This window comes from Balaenoptera ricei, chromosome 3 (genome assembly GCF_028023285.1).
Source record: "Balaenoptera ricei isolate mBalRic1 chromosome 3, mBalRic1.hap2, whole genome shotgun sequence".
Taxonomy (NCBI): domain Eukaryota; kingdom Metazoa; phylum Chordata; class Mammalia; order Artiodactyla; family Balaenopteridae; genus Balaenoptera; species Balaenoptera ricei.
Window position 1 is genome coordinate 139902380 of NC_082641.1, and position 18694 is coordinate 139921073.

Consider the following 18694-nt stretch of genomic DNA (forward strand, 5'->3'; position numbering starts at 1 on the left):
GGATTTTTTGCTTATTGTGTCTGCTAGAAAGGATGAATCGAAGAATCTCGGGAATGGAAGGCCCTGTAAAGCCCACATAGTTCTACTTTTTAAAGCACTGCAGATAAAATTTTATATTGTGTCAGGCTTTGAGCTTGGCGATTGTAAAGCTTCAATAATTAACCATTTTCTATGTGGAATCAATGAGGAAAAAGGGAGCGCATTCTACTTACAAATTAAACATTCAGGCAAATGGGACCAGCTGTACATTCCATTAAGATACTAACGGTGGAGGCTGAGCTTGTGTCCTCTCGCCCATGCACGTTGCCCTCCCCCCACTTCCCATTAATTGGAGCATGTGGATGAATTTGCTAAGAATCATCATTCATCTTAGAGAAACGATTTTAAATTTTATTTAAAATTCTTTTTAACAACAGACTCCTAGAGAAATAAACCCATATTAGAGAGATTTCAGAGAAAAACCCTAAAGTAGAAATGAGAAAAAGTTGAAAGAAACAAACTTAAATATAGCCCACTTTCCTATTTTGAGGGTATTTAATGAAATCACATTTTACTCATTTTTGTATAGTTAGTCTTGGGAGAAGCATCCCACAAGGCTAGGAGAGGGGGAAGTGGCAAAGAATGTGGGACAGATACTTTATTTTCAGGTATTGAGGGTGAACCTGATAAAAAGATTGAGAGCCTGCTTAAAGTTTCTGTCAATGAGAGAAATTGCAAAAGACCAGCTTGGCCCAGAAACCTGGGCCTTAAATGCTAGAGAAAGGAGTAGGCTTTAGAGTCAGAGACTTGGGTTTATGTTCTGGCCCCAACACTTTTTACTGTTAGGACTTGAGCAAACCATCTGGACTCATTAAGTCCTTATGCTTACTGTGAAATATGGATATCATCCATTACTCACCCCATGAAATTCTTTTGAGGAGATAACATGTGAAAATTACATTACATAGTTCCAGCACTCAAAAGGCAGTTATAATTGAGATAATAAAATCAAAGTTCATATCTTGAGTAATGTCGTAGATGTTATCTTTTATCCAAAAGGAAACAGAAATAAGACATGATTTCATATATTATAGAATTCTTCCTAAAATCAGAGTAAATTAGGTTTCACAGAAGAGGGAACAGAAGCCCAGAAATGTTAGGTGACACATTTTTTAAAGAGTCCTGAAATTGTTTAAAAAAAAATTTTATTTATTTATTTAGGCTGTGCTGGGTCTTAGTTGTGGCACACGGGATCTTTAGTTGCTGCATGCAGGATCTTTTTTTTTAGTTGCGGCATGTGGAATCTAGTTTCCCAACCAGGGATCGAACCCAGACCCCCTGTATTGGGAGCATGGAGTCTTACCCACTAGAGCACCAGGGAAGTCCCTCCTGAAATTTTCTAATTCAAATGCACAGAAGCTAAGCCAGGCTTCCTGCCAGTCCTATAGATCACTTTTCTGCCAGGTATTTGTTTTTTGTTTTTTTTTTTAAATATTATTTATTTATTTAGGCTGTGCCAGGTCTTGGTTGTGGCACGCGGGATCTTTAGTTGTGGCATGTGGACTCTTAGTTGCGGCATGCATGCGGGATCTGGTTCCCTGACCAGAGATCGAACCTGGGCCCCCTGCATTGGGAGCGTGGAGTCTTACCCACTGGACCACCAGGGAAGTCCCCAAATATTTGAAATAATGCTACAAACCACTCACAGTTAAGTATTCTCAGTTATATATCTTTATTAACAAAAGATAAATAAAATACAAAATAGACACTAATATCAGACTATGTTGAACCATCCTATGTTAAGGTAGGAATATGAAAACGTCAATTTTTGACATTCTTAAAGTAGGTAAGAATTCGATGTATTTGCATTGCTGTTTTAATTTCATACTGGTCTGAATCTAGATACCATGTATATCCACAGAACTTGACAATTTGATTCAGTTACTCTCCCACCAGCACTATTTCTGAGATGCTAACTTAATGCAATATTCTAGTGGGTTTTGGTAGTTTAGAAAAGCCAGTGAGCTGTTAAAAGTCAATATCCTTGTGTCAGGGGTTTTAAACAGGCTGTTTTCACTGATCCCACTCTCACTGTCAGTACTATCTTCACAGTGTTCTTAGAAGAAGGCTAAAAATCGTGGTGATCTCAGTTACTAATAGCCCTACAAGCTATACTTGTAATTCTTTGAAGAAACCTTCAACTTCAGGTTTTGCTTTTTTGCAAATTTTACAGAGACACCTGCTGGCTATGAAGATTAGGTGCAAGAGATATTCTACAATCTTTTAAAAATCTAATATTCGGGCTTCCCTGGTGGCGCAGTGGTTGAGAGTCTGTCTGCCACTGCAGGGGACACGGGTTCGAGCCCCGGTCTGGGAGGATCCCATATGTCGCGGAGTGACTGGGCCCGTGAGCCACAACTGCTGGGCCTGCGCATCTGGAGCCTGTGCTCCGCAGCAAGAGAGGCCGCGATGGTGAGAGGCCCGCGCACCGCGATGAAGAGTGGCCCCCGCTTGCCACAACTGGAGAAAGCCCTCGCACGGAGGCGAAGACCCAACACAGCCAAAAAAAATAAAAATTAAAAAAAAAAAAAAATCTAATATTCATGACTGTTATATAAAGGCAATCACAATTAAAACAGCAATTAGTATCACAGACCATATCCTCTATGCTAAAGAAAAGGATTTCTGTGTCTAAACACTCATGTCCGGAATGGTAAAAGACCTAGTACTAACACTGACTCAAGGGTGAGAAAATAGTTTTTTTTCCATGCAAAGGCTAACGCATTTAGTTCTGAGTATAAGGTACAAGGAAATGTTCTGAAAATCAAAATTTTATAACCAAGTGGAAAACAGAATTATTACTACACAGACTGACATCAGGGATAAAGTTTTCACACGTTCTACAGTCCTTTCAGTAACCCAGAGCTCAAGACAGGATATTAGCTTTAGATCAGAAAAATCTGAGAAGGCAAGAAGAAATGATTATCAAATAACTACAGTTATAGTTACTACTAATTTAAAAAAAATGAAGCCCTTGTTTTGAGAAAGAGTAACTAACTGCCTTCAAAATGAGTGCTAACACTACATAAAGGGCCATAAAAATTGAGGAAATAAAGTTTGAAACTTAATAAATAAATGTTAAGATATCTGTGATAGGTGGAGAGCCAAGACCTTTTTCCACATCACTAATATAAAATTGGAAATAAAATCTTAATCTGCACTTAATGTACCGCTTTTTTTTCTTCTCTGTTTCTTCAGTGTGGAAAGGAATGAATTTACTATAAGTCTTCTGGATGCTTTAAAGTCAGGCAGCAAGGAGAGTAGATACAGATTTTTCTATTGATAATCATCAGCAAGAATCTAAAAGAATGTATCAGCAGAGTCTATCTTCGGTGACCATCTGTGACCAGTTACTACTGTCCGAGGAAGGAGGCCATGGGGTCATCTGGCCTCTGACGTTTCATTCTGTAGGCCTCCATTTCCTCTTCAGTGGGTTCCCGAGTTTCATATATGCTACTGTAAGGCCGCTTCCTCTCATCAATCTGCATGATCTCCTTGACATGAAGAAGACGGGCCTCCTCTGCATTCAGTGCCTATAGTGAGAAGAAAGACATGAGTACCGTGGCTCTACATCAGATCTCTTTTGTTCAAAAGTGGTAGAGTACCAGAACACCCCACTGAGTATGAACTACTACATCAAAAACCTAGACTGCCTGGAAGAGCTTGGGAGTCAGCCCTTTCGCTGTCAAGCTACAACTAATCACTATTTGGCCACAGAACATTCTATGACATTTTCAATGAAATTTCAAAGAAATTTTATTTAACAACAAAAATTGAATGAGGTTTATTTTACTGACAGAAGCCGGCAACTGATGCTTTTTGGTGGAGACTGCAATTCTGACTTTTCCCAACACTTGCTGAAACTTACAAATTAGAGAGCCAGATGGCAAGTCTCTCTGGGGAACATGTCATAACTCTAAAATAACAACTATACCAAGCATTTTTCTTCTGTGCGTTAGTGATATTCAACAAACAGTTCAAGAAGCAGGCTATACCGAGACACACAAAATCTCTATTCGTATTCTACAACTGGTAGGTGACCTGAGCAAAACACCCAGACTAGGGGCTCATTTGCTCATTTTTAAAATGACCTTGTAAATAGGACTAGATAATTTCCTAAGGTCCCTACAAATAAAGAATGCTGCGGTCACTTTTACTATTTATTTAGCCTTCACAAAGTACCTTTTTCAATTTTTCGTGTTTCTTTTCTTCGTCATCACTCTCTGAACTGCTCTTTCGATGCTTCCTCTTCTTCTTTTTCTTCTTTTTCTCCTCTTTTAGTTTTTCCTGATGCATCTGATTGGGAGGATGCAAATATAGTGTTGTTAATGCAAAAACAAAGTTCTAGCACAAGTTTTAAAATACTCCCTCCAAGACTTAAAAATTCAGGACAACTGATCATGGACTTACCTCCATGAGGGTCTGAGGTTTTTTCACAGATTCTTCTCCAATTGTATCATTTATAATACACTCCTCTGAATTCTGTGGAAAAATATATGTAATCTAACTTGAAAGTCATAGTTACCAGTCATCTAAGAAAAAGTTAAAATTTGAAACATAAAAATATATGTTTCATACAAATTTTGACTTAAGAGCTTTGGCTGTTGTTCACCTTTAAGCACTAGAGGACAATTACTTACAGCAGTCTCCTTCCCAGCTTCTCCAGTACAATAGGAAAACTTGAAAAAAGAGTGACAGCATTTGTATCCCCATCGGCCTTCTTTCCAGTAAGAGCCCCAGATATGCTGCAGAGAGACAGAGAGGTTATTTAAAAATGAACCTGAAGGACTTCCCTGGTGGCGCAGTGGTTAAGAATCTGCCTGCCAATGCAGGGGACACGGGTTCGAGCCCTGGTCTGGGAAGATTCCACATGCCGCAGAGCAACTAAGCCCGTGTGCCACAACTACTGTGCCTGCACTCTAGAGCCCACAAGCCACAGCTACTGAGCCCACGTGCCACAACTACTGAAGCCCGCGTGCCTAGAGCCTGTGCTCTGCAACGAGAAGCCACCGCAATGAGAAACCCGCGCACCGCATTGAAGAGTAGCCCTTGCTCGCCGCAACTAGAGAAAAGCCCGCGCACAGCAACAGACTCAACGCAGACAAAAATAAATAAATAAATAAATGTATATTAAAAAAAAAAAAAAAAAATGAACCTGAAACTAGGGTCTCTCATATACTGTTTTTCTTTCTTTTTTTTTGTTAATTCTATCATTAATTAATTTGATTGTTTTTAAAAATTGAAGTATAGTTGATTTACCATGTCATGTTAGTTTTAGGTGTACAGCACAGTGATTCAGTTATATATATATATATATATATATTCTTTTTCAGATTCTTTCCTCTTATAGGTTATTACAAAATATTGAGTATAGTCCCCTGTGCTATACAGTAGGTCCTTGTTGGTTATTCTCATATACTGGTGATAAAAGGAGGAAAATTATGGGGATACTAGGGCTAGCTAACAGGGAGAAGGTGTGGTTACAACTGTCTTACATTCTGTGCCCCCCTAAAATTAAAAAATTTAGGCTATCTGACTTCTCTTGAAAAATTGAGGACTGGGAAATTCTGGGCCCACATTCCCACTTGTCAATAATTGGCTGTTGCTGACCAGTGGATGCCCCTATTAGACAGGGCTTGTGTTCTCTAGTTTATAAAATTTGCCTGGCTCATTTCTCTCATCTATGATTACTGGCCTAGCTCCTATTAGGTGGCTAGGTTTTTGGCTCTTATTTAGAGAGACAAGTGTAGTTTGGGTACTTAAAGTACAGCAAACTATATATGCTTTATCATGCGATGCAATATGACATATACTGTATCACCTATGAAGTGCTCCTGTCAAAATATTTAACTTATATCTAATCAAGCCTTTAGATCTGAATTCCTGTTTATAGGAAATACAGGGAATAGAGGAATAAGTTATATGATATCACTAGGAACCAGTCAAATACAGGATATGAGACAGTTTACAAAATAACTGGCATGATCTGTTAGAGTCACTGTCATGAAAAAGGGGAGGTACATGCTAGAAAAAAGAGAGATAACAACCAAATAACAATCAAAATAAACGTAAGCTGTGACTGGATTCTGTGTCTCACACTCACGCACAAAACAACTATCCCCACTCCAACCAAAAAAACCCAAACAGCTATTTAAAGGCATTTTGGGGTATATTTTGGAAAATGTGATTAAGGACTAGAGATTAGGTGATATTAAGGCATTAATGTCAATTTTCTGAAGTGTGATAATAGTGATGTAGTTATATAGGAGAACATCCTTAATTTTAGGATACATGATACAGTGTTATGGGTGAAATGTCATATCTGTAATTTTCAAATGTTTCAGTCAAAAAAATATACAGTTAGACACACACACTCTTCTAGACAAAGTGTATATGGCAATCTGTAAAAAAAAAATTTGAATCTAGATGGTGGGTATATGAGTGAAAATAATAGTATTCTTTCACATTTTGGGAAAACTCCATAAAACAGCAATTGGTGCAGCCACTGTGGCAAACAGTACGGAGGTTTCTCAAAAAACTAAAAATAGAACTACCATATGACCCAGCATTTCCACTCCTGGGTATATATCTAATAAAAACAAAAACACTAATTAGAAAAGATACATGCACCACAGTGTTCACAGTAGCATTATTTACAATTGCCAAGATATGGAAGCAAACTAAATGTCCATCAACAGATGAATGAATAAAGATGTGGCACATATATACAATGGCAAACTACTCAGCCATAAAAAAGAACAAAATTTTACCATCTGCAGCAACATGGACGGACTCGAAGGGCATTATGCTAAGTGCAATAAGTCAGACACAGAAAGACAAATACTGTATGATATCACTGACATGTGGAATCTAAAAAATACAACTAGTGAATATAACAAAAAAAGAAGCAGACTCACAGATATAGAGAACAAACTAGTGGTTACCAGTGGGGAGGAGGGGAGAGGCAGTATATAGGGGTCGGGGAGTGGAAGGTATAAATTATTGGGTGTAAGACAGGCTACAGGGATGTACTGTACAACACGGAGAACATAGCCAATATTTTGTAATAACTGTAAATGCTGTATAACCTTTAAAAATTGTATTAAACAATAAGACAAAGTTAAAAGGCAAAAAACAGAACGAAACACAACAATGACTTACTAATGAAAAATACAATCCAGAGCAAAATGCTAACAAGGACACAAAAATGATTCTGGTTCAACACATACCGTATGATTGTGGATCTTCACATCCTCCTCATACTTGGAGGAGGCAACAGCCCGCTCCTGTCCTTTGATGACTGTCCCATGTCTTGAGTACTCCACGTAGTCTTCGGTCTGAGCTAAAAGCAGTTCAGCTGGAGGGGCATCCAAGTGTTCTTGGCCACCGTACTAAAAGGACATTGAACATTATTAAATACATTTTACAAAGATTGGCATTCAAATCTCTACTGAAGGGTTTATTTCCAATCAGAAAGATTAGAGGACTATTCTTCATGGGCTTTGTTATACAAAACACAGTGAAAAAAATGTCACCAAATTTTCAAAGGCAAATAAAAGATGTCTCAATTGCTATTCATGTGTTGAGTGTGGTAGGTTACAAAATGCTCATAAAACTCCCCTTATCCTGTGTGCATGCCCATTTGCCACATGACTTTGCTGCTCCTTCCCTTGAATCTGGGCCTGGCCACGCTACTTGTTCTGGCGTATGGAACACTGGCAAATATGATGTAAGCAAAGACCTGAAAAACACTTGTGCACTGGGGCACACTTTGTTGCTAGTTTCTGGTATCCTGAGAATGCCATGTAAAGAAGCTGGGCTAACCTATCAGAGGATAAGAACCCATGTGGGGCAGAGATGAGATGTTCCAGGTGAGGCCTTCTCAGGACAGATGAGGACTGCTAACTGCTAGAAACCAAAGTGAGGCCATTCTAGATCATCCAGCTTCAGATAGGCAGACTCAGACCAGGAAACCCAGCTGACATACAAAATGGTGAGAAATGAGAAATGTTTATTTAAACTATTACATGTTGAGGTGATTTGTTTTGCTGCAAAAGCTCACTGATATAGCTACACTGATACTGTATACCAATTGATTGCATCAGTGGAAGGACAGGACTAATCCTGATGGATTACAATGAACTGTATATTGTATTCCAAATGTAAATCAAATGTTTATTAACTGGTAATTTCTATTTAAGGAATGTTTTCCTTTAGCAGTCTGGTCAAAATTACCTTTTCCAGGATGCTTTCTTTCTGCTGTTCTTTGAAGTCTTCTTTCTTGACTTTGAAGGACTTATACAACAGCTCTAGTTTTGTAGGATCAGCTTGCAGATGCACTTCAGACCCTTTGTCATAGGCTTCCCAAGCGAACACTAGGGTAATTAAAAACATCGTAATGAGCTGTCACCTACATTGTTTTCATGCTTCTTGGAAACAAGCTTTAAAAAATGCCCCCAAATTTCTTACGAGCTGATATAAAATACCTTGACATAGAGAAAACACTTACATTGTGTCTGAGCCATTGAAATGGTATCACCTGTGTATCTAACAAAGTTATCCCCCGCGTAGCTCACTCTGTAAACACAAATTAAAAAAAAAAACTGTTTCAGAGACTGATTTCTTTAAGGAAATTCTTTTCTGACCTGACCATAGGTGATGCTCATTTTAATTCAGATTGTGATTTATGAATAAAAGCTCCCCTCCCCTCCCTTGAAATCTTTACATTGAACTTGGTACTTACTCATCTGGATTCTTTCCTGCATTGGCATAGGGATTCTCTCTCATCGCTCTAGTTTTGGGATCATAGTAAGCAGAATTTGGATCTAAATTCCGCAAATACTAGAAGGAAAAAAATATTTTAAGACTGTGTTAATGTTTACTTTCATCAAAGAAGATTTCAGCAGACTAGTAGGAGGAGTCAATTAAATGTGTGTGTGCATGTCTGGGGTACAGGTGAAGATAAAGAAAACCGGAAGGACACCTAATCTTGGAATGACTCACTAAATTGCCCATATACTACCGAGATACCATATTAGTAGACAAAATTTAGGCTGGGAAGACAAATATTTTTTGAATATGTATGTTGAGTTGGCAAGGCTTACTTTTGCAATATCTTCTCGAATCCTGAGATTCCGGACAGTAATTCGTCTCTTAGAGTCAAAATTCTGTCCAGGCATGTCAATATCATCTGCATATTTATCTTCATCCTCATCTTCACTGTTATGATCTTTTTCCTGAAAGAGGAAGAGAGAGGAGAAAAAAATTTTTAAGAAAAGAGCAGCATCTAGTTCTTGTTTTCCCTTTAACCAAACCCTTACTCACTGTTCTTTAAACCTATTATTATTATGAATTATATATTACTATTAATATTAGCCATCAGAAATTTAAAAATTTAATGTATATCCAGATAGGGCATATATTTACTACCGTCTGAGAATTTGGTTCCTCTTCTCCCCACTGGTGTTTTGGAGAATTCTGTGTCACGAAAGAAGGAAATGAATTTGTAATTGTATTCCACTGAATCAACTGATTATTTAACACTTTAAAAACATAGTTAAAATAATATAACAAATTTAACTGAACAAATTCTCATATTTCTCACTTGCAGCGAGCACATAAGTTTTTAATACAAGTATGTCATTGTGAATAATTTTATTAGGCTGTCTACAAATCCAAAATTTTCATTGATGATAGGACTATAATCACACAAACGTAACAGAAAGATTAAGTTGATCAGTATACCTAATAAATATTCATTTCATATGTGTTCATCTTCAGATATAACATTTTCATTAAACTTCACTGTTTTTCTATTAAGGCCAAAAAGAAAAGTTACCAGGATCATGTAATAAGTATCTTTAGAGCCAAAACAGCCTTTGTAAAATTTAGGCAATGAAGAAATCTACTCAGGTGACAACACGCTGTGATTTAAGAAGCATGCGAAATCCTTGCCTCAAAGACACTTTCTTCATTAGCAGTTGGTCAGGATATTCTCTAACTCCACAAAATGCCAAGAGCAAAGTGCTCAGTACTTCATCGTGTCTTAAAAAGGCTTCACAAGTTCAAAAGAATACCTTATACCATTAGTGGGAGGATGTGGAAACGTGTGTATAAAAAAATATCTATATGGTATACTGGTGGAAGCAAAAATTTGTACAGGCTTTCTGAATGCTAGCTAAGTGATAAGTCATCAAATTTTACATATACATATTCAGTGCATCAACAATTACTTTTAGGAATTTATCATGAAGAAAAAATGTCTATTATATAAAGACTTATAAGAATTTAGTGTTGTGTATTGTACAAATAATTGGGAAAAAACAAATCAACAAGAGATGATTGGTTATATAGATTATTGCACTCAATAAACACTGAACAACCATTAAAGTCATTCTGTCCAAGGTGCAGAAAAACACGTATACTTTGCTACCTTTTTTTTTTTTTGGAAAAAAAAAGAAAAGAGGGAAAGATGGGAATAAGATTACATATTTGTATTTGTTTGTATTTACACAAGAAACTCTGAAAGGATCTGTAAGAAAAATAAAAATGGTTATGGGGGGTGAGGTTTAGAGATAGGGTGGATGGAGGCACATCTATCTTCTTAAATTATTTTGATTACTGAACCATGTGAATTTATATAAAAATAAATGTTATAGGTCTACATTTAATGATATGGAGAACAAGTCCTCACTGCACTGTATATTGTAAAATTGAAGGAGTAGGTGATAAATGAGTATGTAAAGATGAATCCATTTAAAAAACACGTTGTATGATAATCACACACATCCGGGGTGGACTGGGACACTGAAAGGCCTACTTGAAAATGTTAATAGTTAACATAGGGGATATTTTTCTTCTTTATAATTTTCTATGTATTTTTTCTGAATATGTGGTGCCTTCAAAATAGGGAATTTTTTTAAAAAATATTTTTTTTGGAGTTCTTACAAGTTGCTAGTTCAACAAAGGACATTTATATTGCTACACAGACAGCTAAATCTCTATAGTAGACATAGCTCTACTATATGCAGTTAATCTTCATATCCAAATGGGCAAAATTCATACTTACTTTCCCAGTAAGTATGCTTACTGGGAAAATAAATTATGTTTACAAGAAACAACAACAAAGAATATGTTAGAAAAACAGAAAAAGGCCCTCTTCTTTTTTCCAGAGTTGGTAATGATTAACAACAATAGCTACCAATTACCAAGTGTTTACTCTGTGATACGTATGCTAAACCTCCTGGCCAGGGTAGGTGGTGTTATCTCTGCTTTAGAGATGATCAAATGAGGCTCAGAGAGGCAAATTAATTTTTCTAGGACCACCTAGCTAGCCAGGGGCAGAGCTGGGTTTTAACATTATCTGTCTGTTAACTTGTGCTTTGAACCTGCCTGATAGGTAGCCTCTGTGACTGCTCACTTGGTGATTAACTTACTTAGTTGTGTTTTCTTTGTAATTATACTTGCTAAGGGTCCCTTTTAGAAGTTTAAACTCGACAACTCGAAAATGTTTATTATTTACTTATGCCATTAATTTGTTAAAAGAAATTTTCACAACTCTAATAAGTATAATATACTCTGTTAAGCTGACTGACTGGAAAAAAAAAAAGGAAAAAACCTGTCTGCAATACATCTTTTTTGTTAGTTTGAAAACTTTTTGCCTAGATATAAAATTATTACATGTTCATTATGGAGAATGTGGGAAATACTAAAATAAATAAATAAAAAGAAAAATTCACTAATTCTATATTAAATGAGAACTGGTGTTCTGGTCGTCTTCCCTGTGTGGTAATATTGTAATATTTTACATGTGTTGTTAAAATATAAGTGTTAGCCAGTGTTGTTACAAAGTTTTGATAAAAGTCATTTTACATTCTATCATGCAGAGCAAGGATAGCTCACTTCACTAATTCCCTATTACACTATTTCAATTTCTTGCTGTTGTAAAAAGTGCTGCAATGAACATCTTTGTGCATAATGACTTTTCTGAATACTAGAAAAAATTTAGGATGGATGGATTTACTAATTTAATTCCAGAAAAGGTATATAAATGTTTTATGGCAATATCCTCTCCTAAATGATTACATCAATTTATAGTCGCATGAACCCTCTAAGTCAGTTTTACTCTTTCCCCTCGATAGCACTTCTCTCTCCCTAAAATCTTTTCTAACTGGAGAGATATAAAATGAATTTTTTGTTTCAATCTTCATTTTTTGTTTACTAAGAGTTTGAATTTTTTTTTTAATGATCATTTTTATTACTTACAGCCTGTTCCACTAATTTTCCTGAGGCTAATTCTTCTTGGAGTTTTTGGGCTTTCAGCGTTCGTTTTGCCTAAGAAAAAAGAAACATTTGAAATTTACTTAGTCAAGTGAACATTTAATTTTTATATGCGTAAAATGCGTAAGTTTATTGTTTTCAGAAAAGGTCACTGGACAAGGTCATGTTTTGTAGCTCTAGACCTCTGGCTCCTAAAGAGCAGGAGTTACAAGGAATTCCCTGGTGGTCCAGTGGTTAGGATTTCGTGCTCTCACTGCCGAGGGGCTGGGTTTGATCCCTGGTCTGGGAACTATGATCCCAAAAGCCATGCGGTGCGGCCAAAAACTAAACGAACAAAAAACCCCCCAACTCTACTCAGTGCTCTGTGGTGACTTAAATGGGAAGGAAATCTAAAGAAGAGTGGATACATGTTTATGTATAACTGATTCACTCTGCTGTACCTCAGAAACTAATACAGCATTGTAAAGCAACTATACTCCAATAAAAATTAATTAAAAAAAAACATGAATGGATAAAAAAGATGTGTGGAATATATATATACAATGGAATATTTAGCCATAGAAAAAAGAATGAAATTTTGTCATTTGCAGCAACATGGATGGACTTGGAGGGCATTATGTTAAGTGAAATAGGTCAGAAAGAGAAAGACAAATACTGTATATCACTTATACGTGGAATCTAAAAAAATACAACAAACTACTGAATAAAACAAGAAAGAAGCACACTCATAGAGAAACAACTAGTGGTTACCAATGGGAAGAGGAAAGGGGGGAGGGGTAATAGAAGGGTAGGAAATTTAAAAAAAGGGGGGGTTATTATAGGATTATACGAAATCATGTCTGTGAAACTTTTGAAAATTGTAAGGCACTGTAGAATTTAATGACTCTTTCATTCAATAAAAAAAAACTAAATTAAAAAACAAAAAAAACAAGATGAATTGGAAGATTGGGATTGACATATATACACTAATATGTATAAAATAGATAACTAATAAGAACCTGCTATATAAAAAAATTAAGTTAAAAAAACCTCAAAAACAAAAAAATACCCCCCAAAAAACAAAAAATGAAAATGAGTTGGATTCAATCAGCCATATTTAAACAGGAGTTACAAACTTCTGTTTGAACCAGGCATTAATGTAAACTGAGTTAGACACCACCAGGGGTAAACTGCAGAGAACAATCCCTGCTGACGAGGTGCCACCTGACTCCAGATGACTGACCCTTCCAGGCTGGCCCAGGATTACCACGTATTTCACTGTTCAAGAAAAGATAAAATTCAGATTTTTATGTGAAATCCCATGATTTTAAATGTTAACTCTACTTAAAAAAAAAACCAAAAGCAGCAATGTGACTATGGTTTTTAAAAAATGGGAGTGAGTAGGTGAAATCATAACAGAAAAAATTTAGGTTAAGTTAAAATAAAATTCAATTTTCTGAAACGACTTACCCTCTTCCCCTTCCCCCACCCTGAAATGCTATGTGAGACAACTATAAAGCAGGCCCAGGGACTTCCCTGGTGGCGCAGTGGTTGAGAATCTGCCTGCCAATGCAGGGGACACGGGTTCGAGCCCTGGTCTGGAAAGATCCCGCATGCCACAGAGCAACTGGGCCTGTGAGCCACAACAACTGAGCCTGCGCGTCTGGAGCCTGTGCTCCGCAACAAGAGAGGCTGCGATAGTGAGAGGCCCGCACACCGCAATGAAGAGTGGCCCCCGCTCGCCACAACTAGAGAAAGGCCTCACACAGAAATGAAGACCCAACACAGCTAAAAATAAATAAATAAATTTATAAAAAAAAAAAAACAGGCCCATAGGCAAGATATAGTCTAGGGGCCAAGAGTTTATAAAAGAAAGGAAAAAGCTTTGGACACTAATCTGTTCTAATGCTGCCAGTATTTTTCGCAACCTAAGTCATGGAGTAAAGGACAATACAAGAATGAAATAAAAAGAAATTGCTGCCAAATAGGGCTAGCACACTGTCTATTTCACTATTCAATTAGGCTTACGACTACTACAATAATAAAAATGCCATCATTTTTATACTGCTTGAAGACTCAAAAAATAGTTGCTAAATCAGAGATACAGCAAAATGTACATTCTTTAAGGATAGCAGGAAAGCAGTGAACTGTGCTCACCAGATCAACTTTCGCATACTCTTCTACAATTTTCATGTGTTCTTCTGGATTGTAGCCATTCCACCGATCCCTCTTCCCATCATAGTCAAACATCAGCTGAGGCTGGAGGTGTTCATCTGGAGCTATGTTAGTACCTGTAAATTTTGCTCCAACTCGCCTAGGTCTCTGGAAAACAGAATAAGATTAAATCTTTTCCGAAGTATCTATAGCCCAGAGGAAAATTTCATATAATCTTTACAGAGTGGATGTGAACATACCATGGGACTTTATGGTTTATTCAATTATCGTTTAGTCTTCCAGCAAAAGTTTTGATGATGCTAAACTAATTTCATTCAAATTAATTTTTATTTAAATTGTACCTAAATATAGGTAATTAAAAAAACAGAATGAAGCTCTCTGACAGGAATAAAGAAAGAGACTCTCTGACAACAGTTTCCAAAATCCTCAAAGGTGAGCTTACCTCAAAGCAGTCTTTCTTTTTGTGCGTCATGGCTCCACAGTTTTCGCATGCTCCTTTGCGGTACTTAGTAGTTATGGAATTCTATAAATGGATGTAAAGAAAAACAAGGAAATTTTTATTTATCTGAATAAGTTAAAAATAACTTTGGCTCTCATTACTATATTGTCTAGTGAAATGATTTATTCATTAAGAGGAAAACCAGTTAGAATCTCCACTTTTATAAATGAGAAGGTTTAAAGACTTCAGCAATATCAAATTTATAAAATATAGACGCTAAAGTAGTATGTATTGTGAATTTTAATACCACATAAAAGGTCATATAATCTGTTTCTACTTTATGTAGTATTGCTTTAGAGGTTCTTATGTTAAGTTCTTAAAATAAAATCTCCGTTTTCACATGCATATATACAGGTTACATACATACCTCTTTTACACCCCTCTTGTACCAGTCTCCAGATGAGCTGAACTGCTTTTGTTTCTCTGGCTGTGGTCTCTGGTGCTTTAAAGTAGGCCTTTTTGAGGGATCAATATACCATGGCACTGAAGAAATATACTGAGGAATATGAGGATTGATGTCTCTGTAATAAAATAAAATTTTTTTTAACAGAATGAAGTTGAAAAATAATTGATATTACAATTACAAAGGTAGCCTATACAGAATCTAAGAATAGAGATACTGTACTGGGAGGAGAGAGGCAGAATATGCTTGTTATCTCTAAAATAAAAAACAATTAAAAATAAAGAAAACAATTTATATTAGAGTGAAAAAATTTCCAAAAAAGAAACTAAAAATAGTGATATAACTAAACGGGGAGGAGAGATGAAGGAAGATAGGGACCTATGTTAGTGAGATTAATCTTGTATCAGAGCAAGAAGTTAACTAATAATGTCTAGAGTTGATTATAATAATGGTATAGGTATGTTATTTAGAGATGTGGAGGTATCAACCAGAAAAACTCAAAATAGACTGACAAGTACAGTCGTCCCTTGGTATCTGAGAGGGACTGGTTCAGGACCTGCCTCAGATACCAAAACCTGCAGATGCTCAAGCTGCACAGTCGGGCCTCTGTATCCATGGTTTGGAATCCGAGGATTCAACCAATGGCAGATTGTGTAGTACTGCACGTAGTTATTGAAAAAAATCTGAGTATAAGTGGACCCACACAGTTCAAACCTGTGTTGTTCAAGGGTCAACTATAGTCACTTGTGTAGAGTAGGACAGAGAGTGGGAAAACTGAAAAGGACTATAGCTATTCATTACAAGTCCTTCATTATTATTTGATTACTAAACCTTGTACATATGAGTTTGATAAAATAAATAAAAAGAAAAATGATGTAAATGATAAAGATGGCGTCCTGTCAAGGCAAAGGATGAGAAATTGGTAAACTAAGTAGACATGAATTTGAATTCTGAACAGATCTTGCAAAAAAAAATTAAAGTACTTACTTTCCTTCTTCATCAACTTCTGCAGGGGCATTACCCAATTTTCGCTGTTCTTCTAGCTCCTTCTTCTTTCTCCAGTCCTCTCTGGTCATCTTCTTTGGTTCCTCCAAACTCATTTCTTTGGACCCCGAAAGGGTGGCCGCATTACCTGCATCCATGGCTGCAGCTGACATGGTTATCTGGCCTTCTCTATGAAAAGGAAGAAATATCTATTAGTATAAACTTGCCCTTGGTGAATTCACCAGTGAAACTATCAAAAGTACACTCTAATGACACATACTGTGCGTTATACAGAATGTTTCATATTCTAGACATTATTAGTTAACTTCTTGCTCTGATACAAGATTAATCACTAACATAGGTCCCTATCTTCCTTCATCTCTCCTCCCCCTTTAGTTATATCACTATTTTTAGTTTCTTTGTTGGAAATTGTTTCACTCTAATATAAATTATTTTATTTTTAATTGTTTTTTATTATAGAGATAACAAGCATATTCTGTCTCTCCCCTCCCACTACAATATCTCTATTCTTAGATTCTGTATAGGCTACCTTTGTAATTGTAATATCAATTATTTTTCAACTCATGTCTTATTCTTCATAGTATCTGTAAGGGAAAGGTCTCTTTCCCCTCCACAAAAGTCTTTATATACTGTTGCACTTTTTCTCTCAACTCTAAGTTATAAGTGGAGAGAGACATACACATGTATTTAAAATTTCACGAGACTCTTTCTCTCATATATATTCCTTAATTCCTCTCTACTTATGTGTCTCAAACTTTTCTACCACACTAACCCTTAATGAGTACGTAGGGTCCTATCTCTGTTCCTCTTAAAGACTGGATGCTTTAAGATTTACCTATATTCATTGTCTCTATTTCCTCATCTTCTGCTTCCCTTCTCAATTACTCTGATTTACCTCCCACGCCCCTCCCCCCACTCCAAAGATACCACTAAGTTATCAATGTGCCTAGTCCTCTGGACATTTTTCAGTTCTGTTCCTTCCCCTTTTACTATATTCTTATCCTTTCGCTTATGTGACACTATAATCTCCTGGTTTTTCTTGTACCCCTCTCGCTGCTTCTCCTGAATCCTTTGTAAGTTCATCCATTTCTGCCCAGTTATTTTATTTTGGATTCCACAAGGCTCAATCCTGGGGCCTCCTTCATCACTCTAAACTCCACCAGAGGATAAGCTCATCTATTTCCAAGGTTTCGACAGCCACGATATACAACTGTTGGCTCTCCAATTTATTTCTCTACTCCAGACCTTTTGTCTGAGCTTCCAATAAATACATTCCAATTGCTTACTTCAAAGTACCTCCACTTAGATGTCTCTGAGAAACCTGAACTCAACAAATCTTAATTCAAATTCATAATCTTCAACTAAAAAAAAAAATTCATAATCTTCTCTATGAAATCTAATCCTTTTCCACTGTTCCCTCTCTTGATGAAAGACACCACCATCCATCCCTTTTCATAAGTGTTCCAGCTAATTCCCACACCTATTTCATCACTAAGTAATGTTATTTTCACCTTCTGAATATCACTCTAATTCATCTACTTCTACTATCAATAACCTTAGTGTTAATACTTTTCCCTACCAGTCTCTTCCAATTCCCTCCAATCAGTTTTCCACACTGCAGTGTTATTTTTTCAAAACACAAATTTGATCATATTATGTCCACTACACAAGCTTAAAACCCTCCAATGCAGCGCTGTCCAAGAGAAATATAACGCCAGCCCTATATGTCATTTTAAATATTCCACAACCATACTAGAAAAGTAAAAAGAAACAGGTAAAATTATTTTTGCAATATTTAACCCAATATACCCAACATATTATCATTTCAACATAGGAAAAAATCTGTTTAGACTTAGAAAGACTAAGTCTTTAAAATCTGATATGGATTTTACACGTATTCAGACTAGCCAACATTTCAAGTGCTTAAGAACCACAACAGTTAACAGCTACTGTACTAGACAGTTCAGCCCCAATGGCATCTTATAATTCTTACTTTAAAAACCACTGAAGACACAGTCCTGGTCTGACTGGGCACAGGTACTACGACTGAGGCCTAGGACGGCGGCTTCCTTCTAGATCCCCGTTCCCTCCTCAACCTGGCGTTCATCAATCTCGTGAGGATATTTGTAACAGTTAGGAGCCTTTGGTCCACTTCTCGGGGTTCTTCACCCTCACCCACCTCCCTCTTCAAGTTCTCACAATATTTCCCTACCCGGTCCCGCCGCTGGTGACCCCAAGACAGCCGGACATGAAGGAAGCCGACCATCAATGTTTACTTCCTGACCTCCTCCCTCTCCCAGCAGCCCCTGCGGCAC

General features: G+C 36.7%; 1 protein-coding gene across 3 annotated transcripts; it reads right to left on the minus strand.

Annotated features, from left to right (window-relative positions):
- Positions 1–369: 369 nt before the first annotated feature.
- SLU7 (SLU7 homolog, splicing factor) lies at positions 370–18678 on the minus strand. Of its 3 annotated transcripts, none has more exons than XM_059917626.1 (16): positions 18592–18678; positions 16362–16547; positions 15339–15492; positions 14915–14995; positions 14455–14619; positions 12304–12372; positions 9469–9516; positions 9144–9275; positions 8783–8880; positions 8549–8616; positions 8275–8414; positions 7269–7430; positions 4680–4784; positions 4450–4521; positions 4222–4335; positions 370–3572 (listed from the first exon to the last, which is right to left on the minus strand). In XM_059917626.1, exons 1-16 carry the CDS (start codon positions 18627–18629, stop codon positions 3393–3395), a joined length of 1812 nt encoding a protein of 603 aa, XP_059773609.1. In that variant the 5' UTR covers positions 18630–18678; the 3' UTR covers positions 370–3392. The 3 variants fall into 3 exon arrangements, with proteins under 3 accessions (XP_059773609.1, XP_059773610.1, XP_059773611.1); XM_059917627.1 differs by having other exon boundaries at positions 18373–18665; XM_059917628.1 differs by having other exon boundaries at positions 18579–18660.
- Positions 18679–18694: the final 16 nt, after the last annotated feature.

Excerpts from the sequence above, each read along its gene's own strand:
- SLU7 (XM_059917626.1), bottom strand. The coding sequence starts at position 18,629 with ATGTCCGGCTGTCTTGGGGTCACCAGCGGCGGGACCGG. Across the intron at positions 12,373-14,454 it reads AGTATGCGAAAGTTGATCTG|GCAAAACGAACGCTGAAAGC; the intron begins GTGAGCACAGTT and ends CTTTTTTCTTAG. Across the intron at positions 4,522-4,679 it reads AAGCTGGGAAGGAGACTGCT|AATTCAGAGGAGTGTATTAT; the intron begins GTAAGTAATTGT and ends ATTTTTCCACAG.